General features: G+C 41.3%; 1 protein-coding gene across 1 annotated transcript in view; it reads left to right on the forward strand.

Annotated features, from left to right (window-relative positions):
- The window catches only part of efcab14 (EF-hand calcium binding domain 14), a 96,649-nt gene that overhangs the window by 8,123 nt on the left and 67,069 nt on the right, over positions 1-21,457 (forward strand). Inside the window, exon 3 of the mRNA XM_043699330.1 lies at positions 7,534-7,679. Within this exon, the coding sequence (XP_043555265.1) occupies positions 7,534-7,679 (146 nt within the window). The remainder of the gene's footprint in view (positions 1-7,533; positions 7,680-21,457) is intronic.

The following is a 21,457-nucleotide window of genomic DNA, read 5'->3' on the forward strand; positions in this document are numbered from 1 at the left end:
GTTTGTCTCACTGTTTGTTGTGTCTCTTCTGTCAGTCCATTGTTCCTGAGTGTGCATTCTAGTGCTGCTAGGAGGTCTGAGCGCTTCGCAGGAGGCTCCCAAGCACTGATGATGTCGCCTAGCCAGGGGACGAAACGTTTGCAACAAAAACTTCCAGCTCGGCGAACAGAACCACAACAACGAGCACCCGAGCTACAAATCTTCGCACAAGTAGAAGTGTACTTAAGAGGGCAAAAAGGGGATATGAGATAGCTTTGGCAAATAGAATTAAGGAGAATCCAAACGGTTTTTACAAATACGTTAAGGACAAAAGGGTAACAATGGAGAGAATAGGGCCCCTTAAAGATCAGCAAGGTGATCTTTGTGTGGAGCCGCAGAAAATGGGGGAGATAGTAAATGAGTATTTTGCATCTGTATTTACTGTGGAAAAGGATATGGAAGATATAGACTATCGGGAAATAGATGGTGACATCTTGCAAAATGTACAGATTACAGAGGAGGAAGTGCTGGATGCCTTGAAACGGTTAAAAGTGGATAAATCCCCAGGACCTGATCAGGTGTACCCGAGAACTCTGTGGGAAGCTAGAGAAGTGATTGCTGGGCCTCTTGCTGAGATATTTGTATCATCGATAGTCACAGGTGAGGTGTCGAAAGACTGGGGGTTGACAAATGTAGTGCCACTGTTTAAGATGGGTGGTAAGGACAAGCCAGGAAACGAGAGACTAGTGAGCCTGACCTCGGTGGTGGGCAAGTTGTTGGAAGGAATCCTGCGGGACAGGATGTACATGTATTTGGAAAGGCATGGACTGGTTCAGGATTGTCAACATGGCTTTGTGCATGGGAAATCATGTCTCTCAAACTTGATTGACTTTTTTGAAGAGGTAACAAAGAGGATTGATGAGGGCAGAATGGTAGATGTGGACCGTAGATCTATATGGACTTCAGTAAGGCATTCTTCAAGGTTCCCCATGGGAGACTGATTAGCAAGGTTTGATCTCATAGAATACAGGGAGAACTAGCCATTTGGATACAGAACTAGCTCAAAGTTAGAAGACAAAGGATGGTGGTGGAGAGTAGTCTTTCAGACTGGACGGCTGTGACCAGTGGAGTGCCACAAGGATCGGTGCTGGGCCCTCTACTTTTTGTCATTTACATAAATGATTTGGATGCGAGCATAAGAGGTACAGTTAGTAAGTTTGCAGATGCCACTAAAATTGGAGGTGTAGTGGACAGCGAAGAGGGTTACCTCAGATTACAACAGGATCTTGACCAGATGGGCCAGTGGGCTGAGAAGTGGCAGATGGAGTTTAATTCAGATACATGCGAGGTGCTGCATTTTGGGAAAGCAAATCTTAGCAGTATTTATACACTTAATGGTAAGGTCCTAGGGAGTGTTGCTGAGCAAAGAGACCTTGGAGTGCAGATTCATAGCTCCTTGAAAGTGGAGTCGCAGGTAGATAGGATGGTGAAGAAGGCATTTGGTATGATTTCTTTTAATGGTCAGAGTATTGAGTACAGGAGTTGGGAGGGCATGTTGTGGCTGTACAGGACATTGGTTAGGCCACTGTTGGAATATTGCATACAATTCTGGTCTTCCTATCGGAAAGATGTTGTGAAATTTGAAAGGGTTCAGAAAAGATTTACAAAGATGTTGCCAGGATTGGAGGATCTGAGCTACAGGGAGAGGTTGAATCGGCTGGGGCTGTTTTGTCTGGAGCCTCTGAGGTTGAGGGGTGACCTTATAGAGATTTACAAAATTATGAGGGGCATGGATAGGATAAACAGGCAAAGTCTTTTCCCTGGGGTCGGGGAGTCCAGAACTAGAGGGCATAGGTTTAGGGTGAGAGGGGAAAGATATAAAAGAGACCTAAGGGGCAACATTTTCACACAGAGGGTGGTACAGGTATAGAATGAGCTGCCAGAGGAAGTGGTGGAGGCTGGTCCAGTTGCAACATTTAAGAGGCATTTGGATGGGTATATGAATAGGAAGGGTTTGGAGGGATATGGGCCAGGTTCTGGCAGTATGACTAAATTGGGTTAGGATATCTGGTTGGCATGGACGGGTTGGACCGAAGGATCTGTTTCCGTGCTGTACATCTCTATGACCTTCAAACAGGCTGTCAGAGAGGGAGCTTGATTCATTGGAATAGATTTGAATTGGTTCTTGGGAGAGTTTGGATCTCTGGTTAATGGTTAAAATATTTTCTACTTGAGGTTTTTACATATTATCCAATTTAGAGGGTTTTTTTGAAAGAAAGCAAAAACAACATTGTGTATAATATAATTTATACTTAATTAAAACTCATGAAGGGTAGCAGCTTGGTGATATATTTAGAGTGCAGCATGTGGAAGCTCCTGAATGCTTTGTAATGCAGAGCAAACTTGTCTCAATAAGTGTATGACATTTGATCAGCTTCAGCTCAGAGCTTTGAATTGGAAAATGAACTGTTGGCAGTGTGGTGCATTAGTGAGGAGAAAAGTTACTTGGATTCTTTGTGCCAGGTGATTTTCTCAGCATTGGGTCTTCTGATTTGGTCAGGAATGTGAGAGTGTGACTATGAGTGAGGTAGGTAAGGAGGCCCAGAGTGCAGGATTGTCAACCTTTGCAATTGTGTCATAGGTTTGATATTCTTCTGGCTGAGAATGGGGTTACATGGTGAATGAACAAACAGACCATGGCACCATAGTACAGCAAGGTATATAAGTGGGGGGAGTAACAAGAATGTCATGCGGTGTAGAGCAAGGGAGATTGACACTATGTTCTGCAACATAGCGAGTGTTCAGCCGACTTTATCTGCCCATTGCCATGGTTCAGGACATCTGTTCAGGGTTGGAAAGGGACTTGAAATGGAAGGTGGAGGATCCAGTGGTTTTGATCCATGTAGAACTAGTCATACATAGAACTTGGTAAGAAATTCTGCAAAATGAAAATGAGGAGCAAGGCACTAAATTGAAATACAGAACCATAAAGGTTATAATTTCAGGATTTTTACCCAAATTGATGTAGGGTGACAAATGTGTGAGAAAAGTGTATTTTGGTGCGTGGGATATTGATGCCAGTATTCTAGAAAGTGGGGTCAGAAATGTAGGGCTATCTATACTTGACCCATGCTGGAACCAGTGTTCTTGCAAGAAAAAGTGACTCGGGATGTGGAAAAGGTTGTAAACTGGGATCAAATAAAGAAAGATGTAGCATATCAAAGAGGCAGGACTAGACAAATGAAGAAAGTAGTAATATGGAAACTGAGGGTCAGAGAATGATAGGAAGGGACAAGTTTAAAAAAAATGAATGTTGATCTGCATGGCTAAATGTTACAAAAGTGGCAAAAGACTCTGTATCTGAATGCACATAGAATTAAAAGCAATAGTGCAATAAAAGCAAAATAGTGCAGATGGTGGAAATTCGAAACAAACAGAATGCTGGAGAAACTCGGCACATCTGGCACCATCTGTGGAGGGAGAAACAGAGTTAAAATTTCATGTCCATTATGACTGGACTTCAGAACTCTTCAATTTTGAAGAAGACTCCTGTTGGATTCAACGGTAACTCTGTTCCTCCCTCTACAGATGACTAGATTTAATAGTTCACATTGAAGTAAATGTGATCTGATAATCATTAGAGAAATGACTGCAAGATGGCATGGATTGGGTTCTGAATATTTAGCGATAAATGATATTCAAGAGGAATAGGAAACTAGGTGGAGGTGTAGCACTAATTTATGAAGGACAACATTTGTGCAAAATGTACAACTACCCTTAGTTCAGGAGCTTATAGTAGGGGAAAGAAGCCTCTTGTAGGAGTGGACTCCAGAATTCTTAGTAGCAACCACAATGTGGGACTAAGTAAAGTTGCTATAGCCCTATTCGACCATTGGCTGATTGCTCATTAGAGAGATTACTGACTAGTAGTTTAACCTGAGGGTTGTCATATCCCAGGCAAGGGGAGCGGTTGAGAAGGAAAAGTCCTTCATTGTAACTTTAGCCAGTGAAGGAATTGAGCATACAATGCTGGCATCACTCTGCATTGCAAAATGCCATGTTGCTAACTGAGCTAATCTACCATGACATCTCTGCGACAGCTCATGGATCAGAGAGCAATAGCAATGTTCAAAGTCAACTATCTGAGCCATACTTTCTAACATATTTGGACAACTGCTGGGAGAATACTCCATCGGCTATGGGATTTTCATACATCTAAAATATCACTGAATCATGTGATCAAGTCATGTTGTCATGTTTGTGTGGCTGAAATTATGGTCTCCGTGTGTCACCCGGCAAGAAGAATGTCAACACTGTTCCTGAATTTCAATGTAAAATCATACCTTGGAGAGGAAGCCTGGTTTTTGAAGTAGATATAGCAAATGTGGTGGAATTGCTTGCATCCCATGAAGAGATGTAATACAACTGAAGAATCAAGACACTGATGAGGAAGATTGTGCTGCTGCTTGATTTTGTCAATGGAACAGCAGTCAAAAACGTGCCACCTCCTGGAAGGTGCAATGAAAAATCACTTAGGAAGCAGCGTTAAGGAGAGCTGGCTGGCCAGTGATGTAATAGCAGAGAAGCAATACAGAACAGTCTTAGTCATTCTTGGATAAATGTTCAACATTGGTGATTCTGATCCTTCGTCTCATTAATTTAATCAGGCTGGCTTTTGTACACAACCTTGAATTCCGAATCACAATTGCTGCAGCTTTAGTTATTGCATTGCTCAAGATAGAACAAGTGGGATATCAAATTGCAAGATTGATGCAAGGAATTTATTCTATTGATATTTTAGTCTTTTTTTTCTTGCAAAAATTTCAGTTGTACATCTATTAACTGTGCATTGTGGTATATCTCCACTAATGCAAAGAGCAAAAGTGGAGTTGTTCTTTTAAAATATTTTCGAATTGTTGTTCCTTCCAGGAAACTGGTCATGGCCCGATTTGAGTTCCTGCATTAAGCTTTGGTTGTGGATGGGAGGTAATCAATACACACAATCTGATCAATAAACCTAATAGGGAACAAACAGAACTAACAATGTTCTTTTGGTGTGTAGAAGAGATATTAATAGTTGAGCAGAAGGCATGCATTTTGCCATCCAGTGTTTAGCTGTAAAAATATTTTGTACATATTTGAGTTCAAAGTCTAGATTATTGGCATAAGATCTGTTTTTCACCAGTGCTTTGCCATTTCAAATTGGCAATTTTTTTTCAGTTTTAACAAGCTAAGCTTTGTTATTGTGGAAATTTTTTGGAATATCCTTTGAGTCGGTATCTCTCTGACATATTTATTGTATAATTTAGGTCTAGAGTTTGTCAGTATTTGAACTGAGTGATCCAATTTTATCAGGAGATGTGGATTGTAGGGCTCCCCCCTCCTTTCATCTGTGACTGTTTTTGAGTGTGCTTTTCAACAAGACATTACTACTCCAACTGAAGTTATTCCATTCTTTAATCTTTGGCACCGGATTATGACAGAAACACATTCTTCTTCATGTGTCTCCTGTTGATTTAACTGACTGATGAATGAAATATAATGTAAATGTCTTTGCCAACTGACTTATATAAAACACTTTGAATATATTTATCATTCAACTCTCATGCAAACTTGTCCTGTAAAAAAATACTTCCTAAGCTTTCACTACTGTGAAACTCCAACTGACTTCTCAAATTCCCATCTTTTTTCGGAATTCACTCCTGGGATGTGGGCATTGCTGGCTGGCCAGCACTTATTGCCTGTTCCTAGTTGCCATTGAGGTGGTTGTGAGCTGCCTTCTTGAACCACTGCACTTCGTGTGAGACTTTGTATCAATTGATACAACTGAGTGGATTGCTAAGTCGTATCAGAGCAGTTGAGAGTTGACCACACATGGGTCTGGAGTCGCATGTAGACCAGACAAGGTTTGAGATTAAATTTCTGTCCCTGAAGTACATTAGTGAGCCAGATTCGTTTTTTTCTTTTGACAATGCTTTCATGATCATTAGTAGATTCTTAGTTCCAGATTTCTTGTTTTATTGAATTCAAATTCTGCAATCTATCATGGCAGGATCCGAACCCAGATGCCCAGAACATTAGCTTAATTTCTGGATTAATAGACTAGCGATATACCATTAGGCCACCTCTCCTTAGCCTTTTGCTTTTCAATGTACCTGGTGATATAAAAACAAGGGGAGATCAAGAAATACAACTGATTTATTAATTTAAAAACCTTTTGAGATACTAAATGAATGTTTGTAGTTCTATTACCTAAAAGAGAATTGGAATAAAGGTCAAAGGGGGAGGGAATAAAATAACAGGACTATGAAGAAAGTATGACTCCCCTGTTCCAATCAGTAGTATTTCCATTTGAGTTTATGCAGTGTCATGGTGGATTGAATGGCTCTCTTCTATGCTATATAATTTTTTGATATTTTCAGAAAGAGGACACAATTAAATATGCACACCCTATTCTGCTCATTTCCCACCTTACTTGTAAAACTGTTTGATAGTTGTTGTGGTTCTGTTCGCCGAGCTGGGAATTTGTGTTGCAGGCGTTTCGTCCCCTGTCTAGGTGACATCCTCAGTGATTGGGAGCCTCCTGTGAAGCGCTTCTGTGATCTTTCCTCCGCCATTTGTAGTGGTTTGAATCTGCCGCTTCCGGTTGTCAGTTCCAGCTGTCCGTTGCAGTGGTCGTTATATTGGGTCCAGGTCGATGTGCTTATTGATTGTGCTTATCCACTGATCCACAGATTCAATCAATAAGCACATCGACCTGGACCCAATATAACGACCACTGCAACGGACAGCTGGAGCTGACAACCGGAAGTGGCAGATTCAAACCACTACAAATGACGGAGGAAAATCACAGAAGCGCTTCACAGGAGGCTCCCAAGCACTGAGGATGTCACCTAGACAGGGGACGAAACGCCTGCAACACAAATTCCCAGCTCGGCGAACAGAACCACAACAATGAGCACCCAAGCTCTTCTCACAAACTTTGAACTGTTTGATAGTGCCTATTGCTGTGCAAATCCATGGATGATTGATTGATTGACTATTGCTATGAGGTTTAGCTTGTTCCTAGGAGGAACACTTCTAAATTTTCATTGTGATTAGCAAATATCAATTTTGGCTGAAACACCTTGATCAGCACTTCTACACCTTCCACCACGTTACAGAACATGATTCTTCTACTATCGGAACTATATTTCTCAGCATCAACTTCAGAAAAATATCCTCTGTGGCATTTTTATATTTCCTACATAAATGGCATGTACCCATTTAACAGAATTGACTGTTACTTCCTACTTGGCACTTTTACACTGGTGCTGTTACTTTTGGCATAAGTTGATACCACCCAAACATTCAAAAGAACAGGGAGATTTTCATCCCCATTGTTTGATGTGAAGCTGCACCTCCACATTTAGCCCATTGCATCATATGTTTTTTTTAAATGCACAGCTTATGCAAAGCTAGGAATGTGAATTGATTTAAGCAAGTCCATTTCAATTACATGTTTGTGCTTTTTGTGTTTTTGTCCTAAAATTAGATTTTTTAAATTCTTTATAGTGGAATCTAGTCAAAAGACTTCGTTTAGTGACATTCCAAAGCTAAATGAAGACCTCCTTGCAGTCCAAAAAGATCTTGCCAACTTAGACGCTGGAGACAGAGGGATTAGCAAAATATGGACCAACATCACAGAGCTGAATAAGCAAGTAAGCAATGGAAAATCTTATTATTCAAAATATTTGCACAATAGAAAACAAATGGGCTGGTGGAATTTGTTGTTCGGTTATTATCATCCCATTTATTGTACTTCAGGTTAGAAGTACAGCATTCAGTTATCTGAACAAGCAAAGTGCTGGAGGTCTGAAACAAACAAATCATGTTAAAAATGATCAGATCAGACAACATCTGAAGAGGTTGACTCAAAATATTTAACTGTTTCTGTCACCTCAGCTATTCTGATGAAATGTCATCGATCTGAAACATTTCTCTCTTTCTATCTCTTAAGTTTATTATGTGACAGTTACATGGAACCTTATTCAGTAGTTCTTAACCATATGGCTAATTAGATTTAAGAGGAAATTAAAATAAGAAATGAATGTTATAATTAGGCATATAATCTTGATACTTATATTAACGTTGTGCATGTTCTATTTGTATGCTGGAAAGATGGTCGTGTGAAAAGCAGAGTTTGAGTGTTTTTGATCATTGCAGGTACTTTGGTTACTGACTAATGGTAGATATACACACAAATTAAATATTAAATTTGGTAAATATACATAAAATATATGCATTTACTTATATTCTGTGAGAGTATATAAAGCATTTTCTGCTAACATTTAGTTCACCCAGCTAAAACTAGTGTCACCATAGATAAAGCTGCCCAGTCAATATCAAGGCAATAAAGTTAATGAAACAAATGTTTATATAGGAGAATTGAATATAGTTTGATTTTACATTTTAAAGCTTTGCCAGAACTCTACAACATCAATTTGTAATTAGTACCTAAAATATCAAATATCCCAAAGCAATTGTTACAAACGATCCATTTATTTCCTTTGTGGTTTTTGAAGATAGAAATGCTGAGAAAAACAAAATGTTATCTTTATAGTTTATATTCCCATCTCCTGGACAAAATTGAAATCTTAACCAATTTTAAAGGTACTAAACAGGACAACTGCCTTTGCTAAAGTGCTGTTCAGATATGTTATTACATTCTGTGTGACATTGCTACTCTAATTTCATTACCTACCAAATTAGCCAATAGGGTGATTAATGTGCTACATTTCAAGACGAGTGATGGGATTTTAGATGTATTGCAATTTTCTTGAATTTTGCTGGGAAATGACTGGGGACTTTACAAAGCATTTAATTTTTGATGTATTTGAAATGATTCAATCTTCTAGAGTCCTAACAGTGAAACATTTTGCGCTTCTTTGTTCAATTTTCCAGTTAAGCTTTAATCCTTACGAAACTGAAAGGATCATAATGCTTTAAATTTGGTGCTTTTTGTTTTAAGAAATATACCAGAAATGAGATTTGATGTCAACATTTGAAACTTTTTCTACTATTCTCTGGCATCTTAATTTGTTACTTTTAAAAGTAGTTTTGCACTTCAATATTGGAATGTGTCCAGTTATTGATTACTTCCAGTCTATTTGCCGTGCAGGCATTTCTTTCCTTTTCCAAGTGAATTTTAATACCTGGTGGTAGAGTATTTAGTCAATAGATATCAATATACTATGTGGGAAAAAAAGCAGTTGTGGTAGGAGGAGTTACATGGAATAAATTACATCAAATCTCATTTCTGGTATATTTCTTAAAACAAAAAGCGCCAAATTTAAAGCATTATGATCCTTTCAGTTTTGTAAGGATTAAAGCTTAACTGGAAAATTGAACAAAGAAGCGCAAAATGTTTCACTGTTAGGACTCTAGAAGATTGAATCATTTCAAATACATCAAAAATTAAATGCTTTGTAAAGTCCCCAGTCATTTCCCAGCAAAATTCAAGAAAATTGCAATACATCTAAAATCCCATCACTCGTCTTGAAATGTAGCACATTAATCACCCTATTGGCTAATTTGGTAGGTAATGAAATTAGAGTAGCAATGTCACACAGAATGTAATAACATATCTGAACAGCACTTTAGCAAAGGCAGTTGTCCTGTTTAGTACCTTTAAAATTGGTTAAGATTTCAATTCTGGTTAAGAGACCAGAATGAATGATTTCATAGTAATAGAAGCAAGAGTAGGCCACTTGACCTGATGAGCTTGCTCCGCCATTCGTTAAAATCATGGCTGATCCACCCATCATCTCAGCTCCTCCTAACTGTATTATCCTTAATTCCCCTTCCATGCAAAAACTCATCCAATTATGTCTTGAATATATTTAACAAAGCTGCTTCCTTGGGTAGAGAATTCCACAGATTCTCTGGAAAAAGCAGTTCCTCATTTGTCCTAAATCTACTTTCCCTAATTTTGAGGCCATGTCCCCTACCCCTAGTCTCATCCACCAGTGGAAACAGCTTACCTGCCTTTATGTTATCCGTACCTTTCATAATTTTATATGTTATATGTTTCTATAAGGTCCCCTCTCAATCTTCCAAATTCTAACGAGTACAGTCCCAGGTGGCTCAACTTCTTCACTGGGTAAACACCTAATCTCCGGAATCAATCTGGTCAACCTCCTCTGCACCGCCTCCAAAGCCAGTACATCTTTCCCCAAGTAAGGAGACCATAACTGTGTGCAATACTCCACATGCAGCCTCACCAACACTTCGTACAATGCAGCAAAACCTCCGTACTCTTAAACTCAATCCCTCTAGCAATGAAAGCCAATATTCCATTTGCCTTACTGATTACCTGTTACACCTGCAAATCAGCTTTTAAAGATTCATGTACGAGCACTCCGAAGTTCCTCTGCACAACAGCATGCTGCAATCTTTCACCATTTAAATAATATTCTGACCGACTATTTTTACTTCCAAAGTGGATAACCTCACATTTACCAACATTGTACTCCATCTGCCAGACCCTTGTGCATTCACTTAACATATCTAAATCTCTCTGCAGAACCTCCACAACCCTGCACAATTTGCCTTTCCAACTCAATTTAGTGTCATCAGCAAACTTGGATACAGTAGATGTTCTTAACCTTGTTAACTGACATTATATAAATGGATGCTTTTCACCTTGTTAACTTACTACCCTTGTCTCCAGCACCTCATTGTTAACTGCAAGTCTTCTCTTCCAAATCATTTATATATATATTTCATGAGCAGTTGCAGGCCCAACACCGACCCCTGCAACGCCCCGCTCACCACAACCAGAGAAACACCCATTTATCCCATCTCTACTTTCTATTGGTTCCCAGTCTTTTATATATGCTTGCAACATCATACATTCTTAATTTATGGATGAGTCTTTAATGCGGCACCTTATTAAATGCCTTCTGGAAATCCAAGTATGCTACATCGACCTGCTCCCCTCTATCCACCATGCTTTGAATTAAAAGGGTTTGTAGATTTCGAGGAAGTTACACAAAATTGAAAAGTGTGATTGTGAAGAGATTTGTGCAGAAGATTGGTGCATTTGAGTAAGTTGATCACTTGCTTCCCTTAATATTATACTGATGGGTTTTCAGTTATAAATGGACGTCTTCCATCCTGGTGGCTTTTTCAACTAAAATTGAAGACAGCAGTTCATGGTTCTAATAAATTTTCTGCTTTTATTTTCGAATGTGTCTCTGGACTGTTCGGAGATTATAGTGCAGATGACGGTGAATCTTCCTTGTGTTTCTGAAGTATGGCTTTTATATGAAGCCAGTCATAATTACTGCTGTAATAGATTACTGCTAAGTTACAGTGAATCCTGTTTGTGGTTCTCTTCTCCTCACCTCTAAGATGATGGAAAAGGATAGACTGGACCTAAAAGTTGGAGTTCTAAATTGGAAGAACACTAATTTTGACAGTATTAGCCAGGAACTTTCAGAAGCTGATTTGGGACAGATGTTCACAGTTAAAGTATAAAGGCAGTAGGTGTATACTTAAGAGGGAAGTCAGGAAGGTGAAAAAGGGGCATGAGATAGCTTTGGCAAATTGGGTTAAGGTGAATCCAAAGGGATCTTCTTTGTACATTAAGGACAGAAGGTAACTAGGAAGAGAATAGAGCCACTCAAAGATCAGAAAGGCAGCCTATGTGTGGAACCACAGGAAATGGAAATATTAAAAAAGTATTCTGCATCAGTGTTTACTGTAAAGAAGTACATGGAAGTGAGAAAGTTTATGTAGTATAAGCAGGTAGGGAAAGAATTAAGTTTTGGGTTGTGTGACCAAGGCTCAGCTAGCATGACTTTGTTTACTGCAAGTTCTTATATGGTCAATGAGGTGCTGGAGGTAAGGGTAGTGGGTTAACAAGATGAAAAGCATCCATTTATGTAATGCTGGTTAACAAGGTTAAGAACATTCATTACACAATGTCAGATGGCTTAATCTTTACTGTTGATGCTCGCTGATTGTAAAGGTCAATAATGGTCACCCAATCAATATAGATGTTGCCTTATTTGGATGCTGCCCCCTGTAAATTACTCTATAATTCCTTAAGAATTTGCTGTTTGAGATAAGACTGAGAACTCATGTCTCTGTGCACATGGGCGATCGTTCTCTCTCCCTCCAGGACCTGGAATAAAGATGAAGGAGGCAAAGCCGTACTGTGTCTGAGTGTTTGCATTGACTGATACCGGGCTAGGGAAATGGGACAATAATATGTCGAGCCAGGTGGTGTCCAAATGAATAGTTACGATTGGACAGTGTCAGCGATTGCCCGGAACACCGGTATCTCTAGATGGATGGGCCCAAAGGGTAAGGTTTCAAAACTTGCTCCCTCTCAATATTCCTGTATGTTCAATCGCTTTCTATTCTACGGACTCCTTGAATGGTAATTAGTTCATTCGAGAGACACAGTTTCGTAAATGTGCTGACAAACAGGGGTTCGAGTCCCCGGACATATAGAGTAAGAGAAGGGGTTTAAGTCTGTTAATGGCAAAATTTGAGGCTGTATGAGTCTTTGTTCTTGGGGAAGAGAGTGGTTTGGACTGCAGTGGCTTGTGCACTGCTGTGAGGTTTTTTATGGGTGTGATTTCATTGAGAGGGTACGGCTGGTCTGTCTTTCCTTATGGCCTTGTCTGGTAGTGGGGTGGTGTTCCTTAGTCCAGTTTCCAACAAGGTGAGGATGTTTTAGTGATCTTTTTCTGTGTGTGTGCCAGGCATTGTGGGTTTCGCGCAGCTTTGGGAATCTTGGACACATGCTTGTGTTTATTTTTCCTGTGACGGTTGATTCGGAGTCTGTGGATGTGATTTTTTTTTTGTCTAACTCTGGTGTGGATCTTTTAGGGTCACCTCCTCCACCTTTTTGGCTCCTTGTTTTCCATTTCATGGATCATCACCGGTCTTAATTTTGCGCGTTTTTCCCCCATATTAAAACGGCAAGATTTCTGACCAGAGGCTCTTAAACAAAAACCGAGAAACCCTGAAACTAAGATTGTACTAATACTTGGGTCAGAAAAGGAAGTTTCAATGTAAATTGTGCCATACTGAGTGTGTTTGATGTTTAAAAATTTTGATTTGTTAAAATACTGATTTAGAAGATCCTTTTAAGTAAATGTTTTGCCTTGTTTGAGTCAGAGTCTCATTTCAATGTATTTTGTGTGCTATGTCATGGGGCAGATTTTGTTTTGACATTGAAATTGTATAACATTATCCTTTTTAAAATGATCAAACTTGTAACCTTAAAACAAATTGATTGAGTGCCTTGAGCCCCTGATTTGTTTCAAATTCTACAATACCTGTTTCAAAAAACAATTGGGTCAGTGGTCATACTTTAGCCAGGATGAGAGTATTGTATAATAATATCTTTACTGGGTTTTTAATGCAATGTGTTCCCAAAAAGAAGAGTGCATTATCAGTTTGGTGTTTTAAGATTTTCTAGAGAATATTAGAACTTGAGACTGAGTTGTTTAAATTCTTTCAATTATTGTTAAAACTTCATTGGTCCCCTTCATATTGCAAATCCAAAGAATGTTTATCTCTACCAAAGTTGCCACTCTAATTCTGACTGTGCTATTTCGGAAGTTTCATGTGGAGAACATATTTTAATATATTCTGCATATGTTTTCCACAAATATTTGAGATTTAAATCTGAACTGAAGCTGCCTCTTCAATTACTAAAGCACAGGAAACATTTTGTTAACTTGCTGTTTCAGACTTTTGAAATACTTTTCTTGACAGCTTTCACATTAGCAAAGTCTCAATTTGTTAAAGGAAAATAAAGTTTGAATAACCTGAATGAGGTAACTGAGGGTTTGATTTTAGGACCATTGATTGTTGTTTATAATTGACTGAATTGTTTAGGTATGGATTCTGGATTAGTGGTGCTGGACGAGCACAGCAGTTCAGGCAGCATCCGAGGAGCAGTAAAATCGATGTTTCGGGCTAAAGCCCTTTACCTGAATTGTTTAGGCAGTACAATTTAAATTTTATGGAGAATGTTGAAATAGGCAGACACAATTTAGTATAGTTAAATGTGGGACAGTCTTCATACTGATAATCACCTTTGCAAGGAAGGAATGAGAGAGGAAATACAGAGATACTTTCAGCAGCTAACATCTTCTCTAGAGTTTCTCCATTCACGGGTAAAGCATGCCTTCAGACCACTGCCCACTCCTCCACAGCCTGATCCAATGGATTCAATCAGCTCCTCAGTCACGAGCATGAAAAGTGAAGAAACTAACAACAATGAAGAGAAAGTCTGTACACATGTTGTCAGTGGCCTTCCAATGTACATTAAACCACATGAGCTTTACCTTGCCTTTCGGTCATTTAAGGGATGTGAAGGTTCGCTGATCAAGCTACATCACAACAGCCAGTTGGCTTTGTTACATTTAACAGCAGAGCGGGAGCAGAAGCAGCAAAGAATGCTGCATTCGCCTAGCCTCCAGTTGTAGCTTCTGCACTGCGCACTCGGATGTGCTGGTATCCTCCATCTGAAGCATCTCTGCAACAAAGGAAGTCTTGTCAGTTTTGTTAAGTATTTAATTGCCCTTTTCTAGGAATTCAGATTTCTTGAGGAGTGATGCAGAAGGGCAGACTGCATTTTATTTTCAGGTCGGACTTTACTGAAGGAGATTTTGAAGAACTGGCTTGTTTCCACTCGACTTGGAGGGGATGGAGTGGTCACTAATGGCTGTGGACTTAATAACTTTAGTGGTGAGGTATTTCCCAAATGGAGGATCTTAGAACTTCTATTTACTGCACAGACTAGTAATCTTTGTTGTTATAATGATTGTATACTGTGTGTCAATAACTTGAATAAATACTGGCTGTCAGAGTCTTATGAAAGCTGGTAGTGCCATCAAGATGGTTATCATGAAATGATAAAAGGAAGGAATGAGAAAGTGTATAAGGTATGAGCAGATTGGGAAAGAGTGAAGTTTTGAGTTGTGTGACAAAGGCTCAGCTAAGCATGACTTTGACCATACAAGAACTTGCAGTAAACAATGTGGTGCTGGAGGCAAGGAGAGTGGGTTAACAAGATGAATAGCATTCATTATGTAATGCCGGTTAACAAGGTTAAGAACATCTGTTACATAATGCCAGATGGCTTAATCTTTACTGTTGATGCTCACTGATTGAGTAACCGTTATTGACCTTTACGATCAGTGTAGATGTTGCCTTACTTGGATGCTGCTCCTTGTAAGTGACTCTATAATTCCTTAAGAATCTGCTGTTTGAGAGAAGACAGAGAACTCATGTCTCTGTGCACTTGGGCGATCGTTCTCTCTCCCTCAAGGACCTGGAATAAAGATGGAGGTATAGCAGTGTCTCTGAGTGTTTGCTTTGACTGATACGGGGCTAGGGAAATGGGAAGAGAAGCTATAGAATGTGGGGAAATAGATGGGTGACACCTTGAAAAATGTCCTTATTACAGAGGAGGTGGTGCTGGATGTCTTGAAATGAATACCCAGGACCTGACCAGGTGTACCCTTGAATTCTGTGGGAAGCAAGGGAAGTAATTGCTGAGCCCCTTCCTGACATAGTCAAGAGTGTGGTGCTGGAAAAGCACAGCAGCTGGAAAAGTCCAGCACCACACTCTTCTCTGATCTCCAGCGTCTGCAGTCCTCACTTTCTCCCTTGCTGAGATACTTGTATCATTGCAAGTCATAGGTGAGGTGCCAGAAGACTGGAGGTTGTGGATTTAAGTTTGCTCGCTGAGCTGGAAGGTTTGTTTTCAGACGTTTTGTCACCATACTAGGTAACATCTTCAGTGAACCTCCGGTGAAGCACTGGTGGTATGGCCCACTTCTTGTGTTTAGGTTTCCTTGGGTTGGTGATGTCATTTCCTGTCCATTTTCTCAGGGGGTGGTAAATGAGATCCAAGTCAATGTGTTTGTTGATAGAGTTCCAGTTGGATTGCCATGCTTCTAGGAATTCTCGCGCGTGTTTCTGTTTGGCTTGTCCTAGGATGGTTGTGTTGTCCCAGCTAAAGTGGTGTCTTTCTCATCTGTGTGTAAAGATATTAGTGAGAGTGGGTCATGTCTTTTGTGGATATTTGATATTCCTGTAACCTGGTGGCTAGTTTTCTGCCTGTTTGTCCAATGTAGTATTCCTTAAGAGTTCTTGCAAGAAATCATGTCTCACGAACTTGATTGAGTTTTTTGAAGAAGTAACAAAGAGGATTGATAAGGGCAGAGTGGTAGACATGATCTATATGGACCTCAGGAAGGCGTTTGACTGGGTGGCAAGGTTAGATATCATTGAATGAAGGGAGAACTTGCCACTTGGATATGGAACTGGTTTGAAAGTAGACGACAGAGGGTAGTGGTGGAGGGTTGCTTTGCAGACCAGAGGCCTATGACCAGTGGAGTGTCACAGGGTCAGTGCTGAATCCATTGCTTTTCATCATTTATATAAATGATTTGGATGTGAACATAGGTATAGTTTGCAGATGACACCAAAATTAGAGATGTAGTGGACAGCGAAGAAGGTTACCTCAGATTACAATGGGATCTTGATCAGATAGGCCCAAGAGCTGAGGAGTGGCAGATGGAGTTTAGTTTAGAATAATTTGAGGTTATGCATTTTGGAAAAGCAAATCTTAGCAGGACTTTTATATTTAATGGTAAGGTCCCAGGGAGTTTTGCTGAACATAGAGACCTTGGAGTGCAGGTTCATAGTTCCTTGAAAGGGGAGTAGCAGCTGGATAGGATAGTGAAGAAGGCATTTAGTATGCTTTCCTCATTGGTCAGTGTATTGAGTACAGGAGTTGGGAGGTCATGTTGTGACTGTACAGAGCATTGGTTAGGCCACTTTTGGAATACTGCTTGCAGTTCTGGTCTCCTTCCTATTGGAAGGTTGTTGTGAAACTTGAAAGGGTTCAGAAAAGATTTATAAGGATACTGCCAAGGTTGGAGGATTTGAGCTATAGGGAGAGGCTGAATAGGCTAGGTTATTTTCCCTGGAGCATCGGAGGCTTTATAGAGGTTTATAAAATCATCAGGGGCATGGGTAGGATAAATATACAAGGCTTTTTCCCTGGAGTGTGGGAGTCCAGAACCAGAGGGCATAGGTTTAGGGTGAGAGCAGAAAGATTTAAGAGACCTAAGCATCAACGTTTCCACGCAGAGGGTGGTGCGTGTATGGAATGAGTTACCAGAGGAAGTGGTGGAGGCTGGCACAATTACAGCAATTAAAAGGCATCTGGTTGGGTATATGAATAGTAAGGGTTTAGAGGGATATGGGCTAAGTGCTGGGAAACGGGACTAGATTTATTTAGGATTTCTGGTTAGCATGGACGAATTAGACCAAAGGCTCTGTCTCTGTGCTGTACATCTCCATGACTCTGTAATTTTGTGACTCATACAGTCCATCTTGTTCTAGCTTTTCCTGAATGACTTTGTTTCACCCGTTCTGTGGTTATCTATACGTTCAAAGGCCCTCTCCTTATCAGTAATCTATTCCAACTGCCTGGTGCTCTATCATCTTCAAATGCAAGGTCAATGGGAAGCTTTTTTAACAAATCACTTTGTCTCTAACTGATCATATAATCCCTACAGTGTGGAGCGAGTTTCCTCTGGGTGCTTTAGTTTCATCCCATGGTCCAAAGATATGAAGGTTATGTGGATTGGCTATGCGAAATTGTCCATTGTGCCCAGGGATGTGCAGGCTAGGTGAATTAGCCATGGGAAATGCAGGGTTACGGGGATGGGATGGGGGTGTTGCGTCTGGGTAGGATGCGCTTCGGAGGGTCGGTGTGGTCTTGATTACTTTTAAGGCAATTCTGTCATTCCACCACTTCTAACCTGGTTAATCATGTTCTATATGGTTTGAGGGCTTGATCTGTTTTGCCAGAGCGGCGAGGAGAGAAGGAGAGATGAAGTGAGGGCTGCTGGGAAGGGTGAGATTTCCCGCATTAAAAGGGACTTATCTCGGGAGTCGGGCCTCCATTTTGCCAGAGCGGCGAGGAGAGGTGAAGTGAGGGCTGCTGGGAAGGGTGAGTTTTCCCGCATTAAAAGGGACTTACCTCGGGAGTCGCGCCTCATATTGCCAGAGCGGCGAGGGAGGAGCGAAGGACTTCTGGGAAGACATATATTTGTGTGGTTGCGTTACCCGAAACACAACTTGGGTAGTGTATCCCACCCATCCTCCTCCTCTAACCAAAAAAAAAGGACCTGGAAGCCAGATTGGTAAGGTAACGAGTTTTTTTTCATTCCTTATTTTTTCATCAATCTCTTTGGGAATTTAGAATAGTAGGAATGGAGGTTAGGGCAGTTGAATGTTCCTCCTGCAGAATGTGGGAGGTAAGGGTCACCACTAGTGTCACTGCAGGAAGTGCACCCAACTCCAGCTCCTCGAAAACTGCGTTAGGGAACTGGAGCTGGATGAACTTTGGATTATTCGGGAGGCAGCGGAGGTTATTGAGAGGAGTTACAGGGAGGTAGTCACTCCTCAGGTACAAGACAAAGGCAAATGGGTTGCAGTCAGGGGACAGAAAGGGAACCGGCTGACAGTGCAGGGATCCCCTGTTGCCATTCCCCTCAACAATAAGTACACCGTCTTGGATACTGTTGGGGGGGATGACTTACCAGGGAAAAGCAGTGTGGTGCAGGGCTCTGGCACAGTGTCTGTCCCTGCTGCTCAGTAGGGAAAGGGGAAGAGGAGCAGAGCAGTAGTCATGGGGGACAGATCGGAGGTTCTGTGGGGACGAGAGAGACTCGTGGTTGATGTGTTGCCTCCCAGGTGCCAGAGTCCATGATGTCTCTGATCGTGTTTTTGGGATCCTTAAGGGGGAGGGGAGCAGCCCCAAGTCGTGGTCCACATAGGCACCAACGACATAGGTAGGAAGAGAGATGGGGATTTAAGGCAGAAATTCAGGGAGCTAGGATGGAAGCTTAGAGCTAGGATGAACAGAGTTGTTGTCTCTGGTTTGTTGCCCGTGCCATGTGCTAGTGAGGCGAGGAATAGGGAGAGAGATTAGTTGAACACGTGGCTACAGGGATGGTGCAGGAGGAAGAGTTTTGGATTCTTGGATAATTGGGGCTCTTTCTGGGGTAGGTGGGACCTCTACAAGCAGGATGGTCTTCATCTGAACCAGAGGGGTACCAATATCCTGGGGGAGAAATTTGCTAAGGCTATTGGGGTGCGTTGAAACTAATCCAGCAGGGGGATGGGAACCAAAATTGTAGTTCGAGTATAGAAAAGGTTGAGAGTAGGGAGGTCCAAAATCAAGTGTCAGGGACACAAGATGGCACCGGCAAGCAATAGGTTGGTTTGAAGTGTGTCTACTTCAATGCCAGCAGCATCTGGAATAAGGTGGGTGAACTTGCAGCATGGGTTGGTACCTTCGATGTTGTGGCCATTTCGGAGACATGGATAGAGCAGGGATAGGAATGGTTGTTGCAGGTTCCAGGATTAAGATGTTTCAGTAAGAACAGAGAAGATGGTAAAAGAGGGGGGGGAGGTGTGGCATTGTTGGTCAAGGACAGTATTACAGTTGCAGAAAGGATGTTTGGGGACTTGTCAACTGAGGTAGTATGGGCTGAAGTTAGAAACAGGAAAGGAGAGGTCACCCTGTTGGGAGTTTTCTATAGGCCTCCAAATAGTTCCAGAGATGTAGAGGAAAGGATAGCAAAGATGATTCTCGATAGGAGTGAAAGAGACGGGGTAGTTATCATGGGGGACTTCAACTTTCCAAATATTGACTGGGAACACTATAGTACGAGTACTATAGATGGGTCAGTTTTTGTCCAGTATGTGCAGGAGGGCTTCCTGACACAGTATGTCGACAGGCTAACAAGGGGTGAAGCCACATTAGATTTGGTACTGCGTAATGAGCCCGGCCAGGTGTTAGACTTGGAAGTAGGTGAGCACTTTGGTGATAGCAATCACAATTCTGTTATGTTTAGTGATAGAAAGGGATAGGTGTATACCACTGGGCAAGAGTTACAGCTGGGGGAAAAGGCAGTTACGATGCAATTAGGCAAGATTTAGGAAGCATAGTATGGAGAAGGAAACTGCAGGGGATAGGCACATTAGAGATGTGGAGCTTATTCAAGGAAAAGCTACTGAGTGTCCTAGATAAGTATGTACCTGTCAGGCAGGGAGGAAGCTGTAGAGCGCGGGAGCCATGGTTTACGAAGGAAGTGGAATCTCTGGTCAAGATGAAGGAGAAGGCTTATGTTAGGATGAGATGTGAAGGCTCAGTTAGGGCACTTGAGGGGTACAAGGTAGCCAGGAAATTCCTAAAGAGAGAGCTCAGAAGAGCCAGGAGGAAATATGAGAAGTTGTTGGCGGATAGGATCAGGGTAAACCCTAAGGCTTTCTATAGGTATTTAAGGAATAAAAGAATGACGAGAGTAAGATTTGGGGCAATCAAGGATAGTAGTGGGAAGTTGTGTGTGGAGTCAGAGGAGATAGGGGAAGCACTAAATGAATACTTTTCAACAGTATTCACTTTAGAAAACGACAGTGATGTCGAGGGGATTACTGAGATACAGGCTACTAGACTAGGTGGGATTGATGTTCACAAGGAGGAGGTATTAGAAATCCTGCAGAGTGTGAAAATAGATGTCCCCTGGGCCGGATGGGATTTATCCTAGGATCCTCTGGGAAGCCAGGGAGGAGATTGCCAAGCCTTTGGCATTGATTTTTGAATCGTCATTGTCTACAGGAATAGTGCCAGAAGACTGGAGGATAGCAAATGTGGTTCCCCTGTTCAAGAAGGGGAGTAGAGACAATCCTGGTAATTATAGACCAGTGAGCCTTACTTCAGTTGTTGGTAAGGTGTTGGAAAAGGCTATAAGAGAAAAGATTTATAATCATCTGAAAAAGAATAATTTGATTTGGGATAGTCAGCATGGTTTTGTGAAGGGTAGGTAGTGCCTCACAAACCTTATTGAGTTCTTTGAGAAGGTGACCAAACAGATAGATGTGAGTAAACCGGTTGATGTGATGTATATGTTCCCCACAGTAGGCTATTGTACAAAATGTGGAAGAATGGGATTGTGGGAGACATAGCAGTTTGGATCAGTAATTGGCTTGCTGAAAGAAGACAGAGGGTGGTGGTTGATGGGAAATGTTCATCCTGGAGTCCAGTTACCAGTGGTGTACCGCAAGGGTCGGTGTTGGTCGTCATTTTTATGAACGACCTGGATGAGGGCGTAGAAGGGTGGGTTAGTAAATTTGCAGACGACACTAAGGTCGGTGTCGTTGTGGATAGTGCCGAAGGATGTAGTAGGTTACAGGGAGACATAGGAGAAAGTGAGGTCTGCAGATGCTGGAGATCAGAGCTGAAAATGTGTTGCTGGAAAAGCGCAGCAGGTCAGGCAGCATCCAGGGAACAGGAGAATCGACGTTTCGGGCATAAGCCCTTCTTCAGGAATGAAGAAAGTTTGTCCAGCAGGCTAAGATAAATATGCCCGAAACGTCGATTCTC

The sequence above is a fragment of the Chiloscyllium plagiosum genome, chromosome 11 (genome assembly GCF_004010195.1).
Source record: "Chiloscyllium plagiosum isolate BGI_BamShark_2017 chromosome 11, ASM401019v2, whole genome shotgun sequence".
Lineage (NCBI taxonomy): Eukaryota > Metazoa > Chordata > Chondrichthyes > Orectolobiformes > Hemiscylliidae > Chiloscyllium > Chiloscyllium plagiosum.